The sequence below is a fragment of the Mastigoproctus giganteus genome, chromosome 9 (genome assembly GCF_048544385.1).
Source record: "Mastigoproctus giganteus isolate SK-2022 chromosome 9, ASM4854438v1, whole genome shotgun sequence".
Taxonomy (NCBI): domain Eukaryota; kingdom Metazoa; phylum Arthropoda; class Arachnida; order Uropygi; family Thelyphonidae; genus Mastigoproctus; species Mastigoproctus giganteus.
Genome location: NC_143583.1, coordinates 172472194 through 172485449, shown reverse-complemented (window position 1 = coordinate 172485449; position 13256 = coordinate 172472194). Strand labels below are relative to the sequence as shown.

Sequence of the window (13256 nt, the reverse complement as noted above, 5' to 3'; positions counted from 1 at the left end):
CACACTGTGATCACTGCCACCTAGTGGTTCATTTATCTGCAGGTTCTTAATGCATGAAGAGTCACTACTGATAATCAGATCAAGAGTATTGCTCCCTCTTGTTGCCTCACGAACATGCTGGTGTAGAAAACAATCATCCAATAAATCCACAAAAGCCTTGCTAGTGTGCGAGTGACCAACCCACAAATTCCAGTCAATATCTGGGAAATTAAAATCCCCCATTATAAGACTCTCTGATTTACTGGCCCACTCTATTTCCCTGTACAATATCTTATTATACTCATCAGAGTCATTAGGCCTATAGCACACTCCTACTCTCAATTTTGATTTCCCTATGCTTATGTCACACCAAACTGATTCGGCACTGCCCTGTCCATCGATGTCGACTGGCTTCACTTCCTTGGACTTTATGTGTTTCTTAATTAATAGCATAACCCCTCCTCCCCTCCTGTCCTGTCTATCCTTTCTATACACATTGTATTCCCCAAATTCCAGTTCCGCATTACTTATATCTGTGTGACACCACGTCTCTGATATCCCAACAATATCTGCCTTTGATGTTTTGAGCAATACCTCAAATTCATCAAATTTATTTACCAAACTCCTAGCATTGGTGTACACGCAGGTATACATGCACCTGTTTCTATTCTTAGCTACCCTAACACAACCCATGTGTTTACTTGTAACGCAATGACTACCAGCAGTCTCTGAAATATCCTGCATCTTGTTTTTCAGACTTCTGCTCATTTCAATAGAAGCATTGCAAGAATCACTTCCACCTCTGCCAGTGGCTACTGTTAATCTATTAGTCCTTGTATCCCCCCCAACTAGCAGTTTTCCGACCCACCTAACACTGCCTCGACAGCATCAGCAAAAATTCTTGCACCCTTTCTATTTAAGTGTATCCCATCCCTGTAGAAGCAATCTCTCCTGTTAACAAGTACAGTCCAGGCTGAAAAAAATTCTACCCCTTGAGCCTTGCACAATCCCTCCAGGGCCGAATTGATCGACAAGGCTCTCATCATATACTCCCTCCTATCGTGTCTGGGCAGAATTGCAGACACTTTCAAGTTCAACCCTAATTCACGGCTTTTTTTCAGCAGTGACCTGTACTTGCTAAGTAATTCCGCCGGTCTCCTACTCTTAATATCATTTGTGCCAACGTGTACAACTATATCACCTTTTGTGCCCTTAAAAGATGATATCCGCTCTACAATGTCATCAACCTTTGCCCCTGGCAGACATACCCTGGTCCTATTCCACCTATCCTTTTTACAAAGCATGTTCCCCGTTTCCCTGACAATAGAGTCACCAACAACTACTAGTTCCTGTGGGACCAGCGCATTCTGCCTAGGGGGCTGCTTCTGTGTTGCCTGATGACCAAGTGCAAGCTCTGGCATTGATGTGGGCAGCTGAGAGCTTGATGGGCCCCTCAATTTATTTCCTTCGAGGGCATCCACCCTGTCCTTCAAGCTCTCATAAAGGCCCATAACAACGCTGAGTTGTCGCCTGATTTCCTTGCACTCCTTACATCGTGCACACACAAAGACATCCCCCTTGGCAGTATCATGTCCCGTACCCAACTGCTCCGCAAACATCAAGCAAACAGTGCATTTTAATAGACTGTGATTCAGAGGGCAACTGGCCCCCTCAGTTCTCCCCTGAACCACAGCACTCCCATTAGCTTGAGCCTTTTGCTTTGCTGCTCTGGTTAGAGTCATGATTCCAATGTAATTCAATAAAATTTAAAACAAAAATTAAATCCTTAAGTTATATTATATATATATATATATATATATATATGGATATATATATTGTTTTTTTTTTTTTTTTCGGTATCTAGTGTTCCCTTTATACAACTTCCGTATCACGTGTACCACTATAGTTATGTATTAATTATTTGTTACGATTAAGTCGTTAAGTCGTTATATATATTTATAGAGTTAAAAATACAATTTAATTGACAATAAAGTTTATCAAGATTAATAGATTTACTGAATAATTGACAATATTATATTATGCACTATACTACACTAAGCTTATGCTATCGTGTAAAAATGGCGGGAATTCACGAACGAGTATCAAGTATGTATTAATTATTTGTTACGTTTGTACTCTAAGTCGTTATATATATATAGTTAAAAGAACAATTTAATTGCCAATGAAGTTCGACAAGATTAATAGATTTACTGATTAATTTTCACGTAACTATGGCGGCTGTCTATGAACGGTAAACTCGTGTATTTGATACCCTTTCCGATACTAAGTAATACCTACAAATCTCTATCTAAGTTACTTTAACTTTAAGTACCGTAAATAGGAATATAAAGCTACTCTAGAAATAAGTTAATATGTCAATTTAAACTAATAAAGCAGAATATAAATCAGAAAAAACTTCTCTGTTCCAGTAGCGGCAGAAAGGCACGTCCGCACAGGAAACTCTCGTGCTCAAACTACTGGGCCAATTCTCTGTAATTTCTGGGCCATTACAGAGAATAAATTCATCTCACAAGTATGTATAATGAATATAAAATAGCATTAAGTTTATGAGAAATCATTTATTATTTAGATGTCAAAACTCTGATTTAGGATCGATATCTCGAAATTAATAACTCAGAATTAAAGTGTCAGATTATAAACTCTAAAGCTTTTAGGGCATAAGCCTCAAGCTATGGGAGAGTCTAGACTATGTATGAATATAGTGCAACTGCATCAGAAATACATAGCTATATCTGAATAAATCAGAATATTAGTAAAACAGCATTGTTTTAAGTTATATCTCATATTATGAATACCTTCACAACGAGTTGCCACTCGAATAAGTAACGCTCCACCTAAGGAGAAGACTAATGTTACTTATTCTGAGATGGATACCACCACCCAGACGGCACTGTTTCAGGGCTCTTTGGCCCTTCTTCGGTGGGTGGGCGGGTAGGTACCAGAGTCTAAATACATGATACACCACCAGGCATCTCTCATATGGTGGAGTTATACTTCTTAACTGTTTTGCCACCATTACATCACTTGGGCACCTACTCACCCACTGAAGAAGGGCCAAATAGCCCTGAAACGGTGCCGTCTGAGTGGTGGTGGTGGTGGTGGTGGTATCCATATGAGAATAAGTAACATTAGTCTTCTCCTTAGGTGAAGCGTTACTTATTCGAAGTAGTGCAATATCATGGCAACTCGTTGTGGTGTTCACAATATGAGATATAACTTAAAACGATGCTGTTTTACTAATATTCTGATTTATTCAGATAGAGCTATGTATTTCTGATGCGCTTGCACTATATTCATACAGTGTCAGACTATCTAATAAGAATATTAATCTTATGATGTTATTTTAGATGATGAGCTGGGGAGAGGACTTGTGGCAATGCTTAAATACAGGATGAAAAAAAATAAATAATTTTTAAAAAAATGGTATGCAAATCCATCACATAGCATGATACTATTTTTTAATGATGCAATAAGCAAATTGAACATGGTTGCATTTCAGTAAAATTGGCCGAAATACAATAAAAGTGCAGGGATATACTGTGCTCGTCTGCAGCAGCAAAGTCCAACTAAATTTACTTTAAAATAATAAAATGTGTGGCTTTATAAGTATTAATCATATATTATATGATTATACTTATAAAGATAACTATCAGTATATTTACAATTCATCAAACATTGAGATTGACATACGAAAGCATTCAAAACACTTAGAATTATCTTTTAGCATGCAGTAAAATGTTAGTATAACAAACACCACAGTAATGAAATCACTTCCATCCCCTGCTAATTTACTATGAATCTTTATGGGAAAATGTTTCATTTTAACAAATATCACTGTAATGAAAATATCAGGTTAGCACAATAAAAATTCATATTGCCACAAAAATATAACAAACTTACCAAAACAAAATCTTTTAAACAAAAATATTTTTTTTTACTCACATGAATTCATTATATTGAACATTTCATGTATTTTAAAAATTCAGAAATGAGTGAACAGACAACTGCTATGATAACTCTAATGCCGCATACTCTTTTAATTACACACACAGGATGGAGAAAGAAAACACCACACAAAAATTTGAAAAAAGTATGAAGGGTCTTTAGGTTCATTAGTTTATAGCAACAATAATATATATGTTTTTCTGCCACTTTCTGTCACATTTGTGATTGCAGCCTTACAAGGTGAAAATTTCTACAGCAAACAAGACAACGACAAAACTCAAGATGCTCTCTCACCATCCAGCCATGCTATTTCCAGCACTGCTGCCTGCAAATGCACTAAAAGTGGCAAAAGTACATTATTAACTAAGGATAGTACTTTGAGATTGGCTGATAGGTTTAGTTACATTTAGTATGTATAGTAGTAGTAAAAAAAAAAAAAGTGTAAACTGTAGCCATTATCAATCCACAGTAGGATGGAAGTCTCCTCAAAGATCATGATAGTAGTAGTAATTGCAGGAGGAGGAGGTAACTATATTCAAGTGCATTTATTGCATTTATTTCTGAGTTTCTAGAATAAACTGTTTTAAAGCTTTACTGAGTTTATTTAATGACTCACACTTATCTAACACAAAACAAATTTTATCAGTATGTATCATATTTTCCAGATGATAAAATACATTAGGCTACATTTCAGGAAAAAATTTTTAAGAAAAAAGCTTCTTTTAAATCTAGAATGCTTTGTCCAATACTAAACAAATTTTAGGAGTATGTATAGATAATTAAATTTAAAACTTACTGAAATCGGAAAGGCTCATCCTGAGAATCAAAGCGTGAATTAAAAGGGCCATCACCTTCAAACCGTCCTCGTGGGTTCTCACGAAATGAATCTTCAAAAAAGGGTGGCCTAAAGGAATCATCCCTTCCCCGGTCTTCTCTTCTATTCATAAATCTAAAAATTGTAGAATTAATAGCAATATGTTATATACATATATATATATATATATACACATATACATATATGTATATATATATATATATATATATATATAAAAACAGAAAAGAAAAAAAAAAAAAAAAGTAACTCCTCTCCGTAAGAACCAAATTATTTAAAACAAATGCAAAATGAACTCTCAGGTCATACTTATGTATATATTTTTACAAATTCCTGCTCTGTCATCCAAGTATATACTACTTGTTTCCTTTTCAAACAGATTTGCTACAAAATATAGAAACCTTCCAATTAATACTTGTGGTATCATGTGTCATACAGTTACCTATGATCTCCTCTGTGGTCCTATGCTCTCCTTGTTTCTTCAATCATGTATAAGATCCAATCTGGATTTTTGTATAATTTGAGAAATCTTTTTTGTATACTCTAATCACATTAAATTCTTTTTTGTTTCTTTAATGCAGTGTGAGTGCTTTCCCATTATCATACGCAGAATAACTACAAGTTAAGGATGGTGGAAATATTCATTATGAATTAAACATCTTTTTATGTAACTGTTACTGTTGTAGTTTGCTTTTACAGCATTAGTCTTAGGCCATACTGCACCAGTGTATTGCCTGTACAAATGTGTGTGTTTAGCATACCAGCCAACTTTTAACTTCTGAATTGAATCAGGTAATTGTACGCTGAAGAAAATCAGGAGATTTTTTAGCTAAAACAGGCTTTTCTTCTTTTTCTTTCAAAAAACAGAAGGAAAATTGGAGTTTTTTTGGGAAAAGTATTTTTTTTTTAATAGTACACACTGCACTAGAAATTCAATTTCACAGACAATGTACAAATTTTATATTAAAACACAGCCACATAAGTATTTACCAGTGTAAGCTAATATTTAGGATTTTTCTATCTGTAGATTTCTGTTTGAATTGTCTGTTTAGACCTCAGCTGATTATGATTGCTTTGTATATGTCTTCTGCTGCACTTAACTTTAACCTAAGTTCTGTAATTGCAAAGTGAATGATGTCTTAATTAGAACTAAACAATGGTGTATCTTAGTTTCCTCTCAATGCACCAATTTGAGGGTGGGGTATGGCTCTAGGGTTAGTCTGGGTAACAAAAATACATGAAATAATTCATGCAAACAACTAAGTTCATTGAGAGCATCAGTGTATTATTCACGTGCTTGCAATATCAAGAAAAGTAAGAACTTAGTTTCCGAGTTGGCTTCCTTCACATAAGTTATGTCAATAAGTTTCTTTCATCAATTATCTAAACAAGAAAAGGAACTTGTAATTTAAATTTGGTTCTTTTCTAATGAGCATTCTAGGTGCCTCCGTAGCCAGTGGGCAGGGTTCGAACCCTGACCAGGGTTCGAGCCCGTGACCACCAAATACGGAGGATGTGGAAAGATCAGGGAATGACCACTGCATATCCCTGGAGCAATATGGCCTTAGTTGCTAATGCTTCTAAAAACCAAATAACAATGAGCATTCACACATGAGGTTAACAAGTAAAGTTTGAAGTAGCAAAATATTTCCAATATTTTGCTATTTTTGTTTCAAAAGGTAAAAGCTTAGAAATTAACATCAGCTCTCCTTTAAAAATGCACTTCCAATGTTCGCTTAAAATTAATGTTAAAACAATAATACCAGTTCTGTTTCAATTAACTTGGACTGACTTTGAGCACAAACGCGGGCAGTATTTTCTTTGAGAAACATGAAAAGGCTATAGATCTTCCTTTGCAGAGAAACAATAAAATTCATATACATACAGCTTTTGACTACAACACTGTTTCATACAAAGTGACTTTTAACATCTGGCTCTGTCTGGCTAAATCTGCTTTCAATAAGCATTATTTTTCACTTAAAATATTGCCAAACAGTCTCTTCTAATTGGTATCACTACCATTACTATCCACCATTTTAGTTATCCTTATGTAACATGTAGTCACAGGTGTGCAATGCACCAGTTTTCTGAGAGAAAATTTTGCAATTATACAGTGCACAAAAAATATAAATTTATACTGTTAATCCATCTTGTCTGAATGAAAGGGCAATCATATAAACAACATACAACTTAATAAGATAAAGTCTACATACAACTTAATACTGTTGTGGTTGTTTGGTTTTTAGGAGCATTAGCAACTAAGGCCATATTGCTCCGGGATATGCAGTGGGCATTCCCTGACCTTTCCGCATCCTCCGTATTTGGTGGTGACGGGCTCGAACCCCGGTCTAATCAAGAAGCGTGTACTACCACTGATGCTCCTTCCCACCTGGCTACGGAGGCGCCACTTAATACTGTAAGTACCGAGTGGTTATAAAATAAGCTTCTCTATTCAGGAGACCCTAGTGTCAAAATGGTTAGAGATAGCGCTATGAAAATCGGTGGGAATGTCATTTAGGGTATGGAGAAGCAATTTGTAGAAGGAAAAATAATTAGTTCAAATTTCCGCCACCAGGAAATTGGCACTGTAAGCATGAGATGGAATACTTAATAAATTAGGATTAGATTTTAATATCAAAACCTAGAAATCTACAGATATTGTTCTATCTAAAGTGCTTTCCTTCACTTGAGATGACAATCTGAAAATGAAGGACTGTGTGCAGTGTAGAGTGTTAGTGTCAAACGGCACCAGAGGTTTCCTCATCTCCGCATAGTATACATTATAGGTCTGATACAGAACACTGTCAATGCCAGAGGTTTAAAAGTGTAGGGATCTCGTATATGTGTATGTAGTGTCATGTACCATTGTTCCTCTGGTCATTTGGCCACTGGGCCCTATAATGGGACCCAACGTTGCCCACACTCTGCCCCATGGAGGCAGACCAGATACATGAATATTATAATTATTTAATCTGGCAGGTCCTTCCGCCTAATTTTCTGAGATTTCAGTGGCTAGGACCTAAAAAAAAAAAAAAAAAACCCCAGCTATAGATAGGGGTCAGCCTAGTTATGCAATTTGATGTTATTAAGTTTTGGGTGTAGGGCTCAAGCAATTTAACACTGATTCGAATGCTATTAGATGTAAGTTAGAGAGGGAAGGGAGACTGAAGGCTGGGGGGGAAAGACAGAGATATGGGGTCCATAGAGAAGATTATCCTCAAATCAGTGGACCAGGCCTGCCCAACCAGAGCAGAAAGAGGGGCAGTGAGGGGGTGAGACCAGCTATAGATAGGGGTCAGCCTAGTTATGCAATTTGATGTTATTAAGTTTTGGGTGTAGGGCTCAAGCAATTTAACAATGATTCGAATGCTATTAGATGTAAGTTAGAGAGGGAAGGGAGACTGAAGGCTGGGGGGGAAAGACAGAGATATGGGGTCCATAGAGAAGATTATCCTCAAATCAGTGGACCAGGCCTGCCCAACCAGAGCAGAAAGAGGGGCAGTGAGGGGGTGAGACCAGGGGGTAACCTCCCCCTCCTGTCCGTGGAGGCAAAGGATCATGCAAGGGAGGGTGGCCAGGAATGCCTAATGGCAGCAGCTGAGCTGTGCTGGTGATTGTATCCCACCTGGGACAGCATTCCATAGCATGCCAGCTAGGAAAAGCCAACAGCATGGGTGACCTTGTGGTCTATAAGGTTCCCATGGCCATCCGTCCATCTGATGGAGAGGCTGGAATAGAACATGCAATTTATATCATTCGCTCACACTATTTTTTTTTTTTTAATTTTCTCCCCGTACATTTAAAGGCAACATTTTATATTTTTTACACTTTTTTTTTTTTTATCTTTCTTCTTTTTCCATTCGTCCATCATTCTCATTCACACCAGGGAGGGGTGACTTATTAAACAAGCAAAACTGACACTAAGCTGTCAATCCCACATGTCCAATTTTTTTTTTTTTTTTTATGAAAACCCCAAACACGAGAGGTATTATAACCTATAGTACTTAGTACCGTGCTTGGGTTGGAGGTTGAGAAGACGAAAGAAGATATTTGTTGATATTGGACTTGAACTTCTGTAGATTGTAATTTTCAGGAAATATGTATGAAGGAAGGTTGTTCCAGAAAACGGCAGTTGAATGGATAAATGAGGAAGATGAAAAGTTGGTTCTGTGGGTTTGAAGTTGGACAGTAAATGGATGTTGGCTGGTGGCGGCACGTGTTCGGACTGTTTTGAAAGAGAGAGAGCGGGAATTATAGAAGCCAATTCAGAAGAACAGTGCCCATGGAAGTATCTGTAGAAGAGGCATGCAGCAGAAACAGTGCGTCTATGAGAAAGCGAGTGGAGAGACTCTGTTAGAGATGAATCATTAATTAACCTAACTGCCCTCTTCTGAATGGAATCAAGAAGCCTGAGAGAGGTTTTGGGGGCACCACCCCAGATGTGGGAACAATATTCCATGGCAGGGCGGATTTACGATTTATACAGAGTGAGCAGCTGTTTGGGAGAAAAGTAACGCCGAGAGCGAAAGAGAAAACCAAGTTTTTTAGATGCAGAGGAAGCAATATTTGTAATGTGCTTGTGCCAAGAGAGATTAGAGGTCAGGGTAATCCCCAAAAGAGATATAGCATTTTGCCTAGAAATCGGAGTGTCACTAAAGATGAGCATAGGAGCAGAAGAATCCTTTTTGCGAGATATAAGACAAGATTGAGTTTTAGAAGGGTTGAAATCAACTAAGTTGTCTTTGCCCCACTGGAGAATTACCTGAAGATCGGCATTTAAGGAATTGGCAGCAGATATTCGAGAACTTGAAGCTGATTGAGCTGGACAAGGTTTCTCAAAATGGAAAGTTGAATGCAATGTGCTATCATCGGCAAAACTATGGATAGGATTTCCAGTCGATGGAAGAAGGTCATTGATATACAAGAGGAAAAGAGTGGGGGAAAGAACTGAACCTTGGGGGACACCGGCATTAGTGGAGAAGTTAGAAGACAGAGAGCCATCTACCATCGCCCTCAGTGAGCGATCAGAGAGAAAACTGAATAACCAATTACTAAAAACAGTTGTCAAACCATAAGATGGAAGCTTGTTTAGAAGACCTTTATGCCAAACACGATCGAAAGCCTTTGAGATGTCAAGAGCAACCACTTGTGTTTCACCGAACCTTTCCATTGAATTAGTCCATAAATGGGTAACATAAGCCAGAATATCACCAGTGGATCGACACTGACGGAATCCATATTGGCGATCATTGATCAGACGGAAGGTTTCTAGGTAGTTTAGGAGTTGGCGGTTAATTGATTTCTCCATTACTTTAGAAAGAATTATTGCTTTTAAAATAATTTCATGCTTGTTTAACCATTGCTTTAAAGACAAAGCAACAATTTAAACAAGCAAATAATTTCAAGAAAGCTCACACAATTTAAATAACATACAAATAATCAAAAAAAAAAAAAAAACACACACACACACACACACATTTATATAACAATTATACTAATGCTAAAATTTTTTTTCCCTTTAAACAAACTTCCTGTCATACTTTTACATTCAACACACTATTTCTCACATTCATTCACTCATCCAGTCACACACTTTTACATCCTTACATTCACACAGCCCATTTCACTCAGACTCCAAAGTCATTCACTAATTTTACTCAATTTCCACATTTACTCTTTCAGCACTCACCCCTTCTCACACATTCATCCCTCACACACCCAAAGGCACAAATTATCATTCACACACCCTTCCTAGCATTTCCTTTCATACTCTCACCTTTACATTCGCTCCAGTTCTCATTCATACTAGATTACTTCAGAAACCTGCAGCTTACACTAGTTTTTTCCAGCTGACAGGCAGCCCTGGCTGCATGTCTATACCAGTCTCTTTAAGGTCCTTTCCGTGAGTGTTGTCATATGTTTGGTAACTCGGTCTGTTTTAGTTGGATGTATATTATGATGAGGGCAGTACCACACTGCCTTTCTTCCCATCAGTCACATTTGGTTATTTTCCTACCTCTATGGTCCACTGGCAATGAGCCAAAGGAATCCCCAGGGACATGGTGTCAACTCTGATAAAGTCCCGGTAATTTCTAAGTCAATTCAGATATGTTCGGTCATTTAGAGATTTTTTCATTCACTGGGCATGGGGAGGGAAATGGGCTGGTTATACATCTGGTCCATTAACCTGCTACAGGGATTGGTTGAAGAGCCTGTCTCTGCAAGGTTCAGGGGATTTCAAAAATGGTTTCAGCATACTTGGTGAAGACCTTGTATAAAACATCCTGCATAATGAATTGGTGTCCTTGGCCCCAGGAAGAGGTCCAATTTCAGTGATTAACTGTCTACGTTGATTTTCATAGATTGCACAGTCATATAGAACGTGTGCCCAATCTTCAGTTTCGTCACAGGTACAGGGCAGAGGGTCATCAGCCAGTCCCAAAGAGTGCAATCTAGCTTTAAGGGATCCATTACCTGTCAATAGAAATGTGGTATAAAGTCCTGGAGCATGCCACTTAGGTGGTTTTGGTCTAACCACAGCCACCTGTAGAAAAAACGTTTTGGTAGTAGCACCCTCGGTCTCTTGCTCCCACTCAGTTTGCCATATCTGATGTAGTTGTGTGGCAATTAGTCATTTCTCTGCCTTGATGTCATTGGCAAGGTTCGGGATTATGCCTAGGAAACCCATGTGGATTCCTCTTTAAGTCTATAATATAGCCCTTTTTTTTTGCAATTTCAAGGTGCAGTGGTAGGGTACCGGCCAAAACTAGCAGGGCCAGAATACTAACTGTATAGCAGGCTCTAGTTATTGTCAATACGACTGTTCTTTGAATGCTATTTAATTTGGCCCTATTTCTACCTATGGCTGTGTGATGGAACCATATGCCAGCACCATAGGAGATTACAGGTAAAAACACTGCTCTGTAAATGAGTGCCAGGATTCTGTGCTTGATGACACTCCAATCGGCTCGGCTGATTCTGGCAATCATTCCGGCATAGTTTTGAACTTTTTTGGCCAAGTATGACAGGTGTGAATAGAATATTAATTTGGAGTCTAGAATTATGCCTAAGTATTTCAATTCTTGGACCATTGGAATTGAGGTATTACCTATTTTTATCACTGGTGGTCGTCTTATATTTAGATTTCCCTTCAGTAGGATACACTTAGTTTTTTCTGCCAAGATTTTGAGCATGTGAGTTAGCACCCATTCCTGCAGTAGATTGGGTGGCACATTTGCTCTTTCTTCCACCACCCTTCTGGTATTACCTTTTACCAATAAGACAAGGTCATCAGCAAAAGGCGACCCTGTGTGTAGAGCCTAAATCTTTTGTCAGGAATTCATCAAGAACACAGGTCCAAAAGAATGGATCTAGTACTGAACGCTGTGGACAACCTTTTGGAACTGGGCGTTTTATTTCTTGCGAACTACCACACGTCTGTTACCAAGATGTGTTTATACATTGATATGGATATTTTGGTACATTTGTCTGGCGGAGTCTTCTGAGGATACTTGGCCACCAGAGAGTATCAAATGCACCAGCGAAGTTAACAGATATTGCCAGCATGTCCTTTTGATCACTATTATCATTTACTGTTGTTAGGATATAGTGCATGGCATCCTAAGTTGAGGATCCTTGCTTGAAAACAAATTGCTGTTCAGAATTTAGGTTAGCTTCAGTATCATATAAATTAAGTCTACAGAGGCATTCCATTATTTTTCATAGAAGAGGCAATAAAGCTATAGGTCTGTATGATTTAGGTTCAGTGGGATTTTTTCCCGGATTCTTTAATAAAGATTAATCTAATTATAGCCAGTTTCCATGCTTGTGGGAACAAACCCTCAGCCAAGCAGTGATTAAATAAGTTCAGTAGAGTATCAGGAGAAATTTCTGCTAAATTTTTAATAGTTTCTATTTCAATTAAATCAGGGTCAGGTCCAGGGCATTTAAGAGTGCTGCTTAAAGTTCTTCCATGGTGAAGGGTGGTTTCTATTGACATATTACTATAATTTTCGTTGCTGGCCATTATGTCACTCTGAGCCTGAGTTAACCCCTGGTTCTCAGACTGAAATAAATGATCTAATATGTTATTTATGGAGTCCACCCAAGTGTGAGTTGCAGTTCCACCTGACTTAATTGTAGAGTTCACACCCCATGGGTTGGCGTTACCAGATGTTCCCACCAACATTCCTTCTTTTTTGTCCTTATTAGAGCAGTGTATGAGTTTTTGATATTCCTATAGGAATCTCTCAGAGCATCAACATCACTCTAGGGCCAAATTGCCCTTGCTCTCTGGAAATGTTTTCTGGTCTGGTGCACTCTTCGTTGGAGTATATCGAGTTCAGGGTACCAGGGAACAGCATTTTTCTTCGGTTTTCTTTTGGGTATTGCTCGATTGGACCTAAATGTCACAATTAAAGCATAATTGTGACATTTAGGTTGTGTTCATCTGGGCTATAGTTGTTATGGATCTAAGTCT

At 38.0% G+C, this 13256-nt stretch overlaps 1 protein-coding gene across 2 annotated transcripts in view; it reads right to left on the bottom strand.

The window, feature by feature from the left end:
• Neos (nuclear receptor coactivator protein neosin) overlaps positions 1 to 13256 on the bottom strand; it is a 199167-nt gene that overhangs the window by 61769 nt on the left and 124142 nt on the right. For both annotated transcript variants that reach the window (XM_090381134.1, XM_090381135.1), the window contains exon 7: positions 4742 to 4894. In XM_090381134.1, the coding sequence (XP_090237260.1) occupies positions 4742 to 4894 (153 nt within the window). The remainder of the gene's footprint in view (positions 1 to 4741; positions 4895 to 13256) is intronic.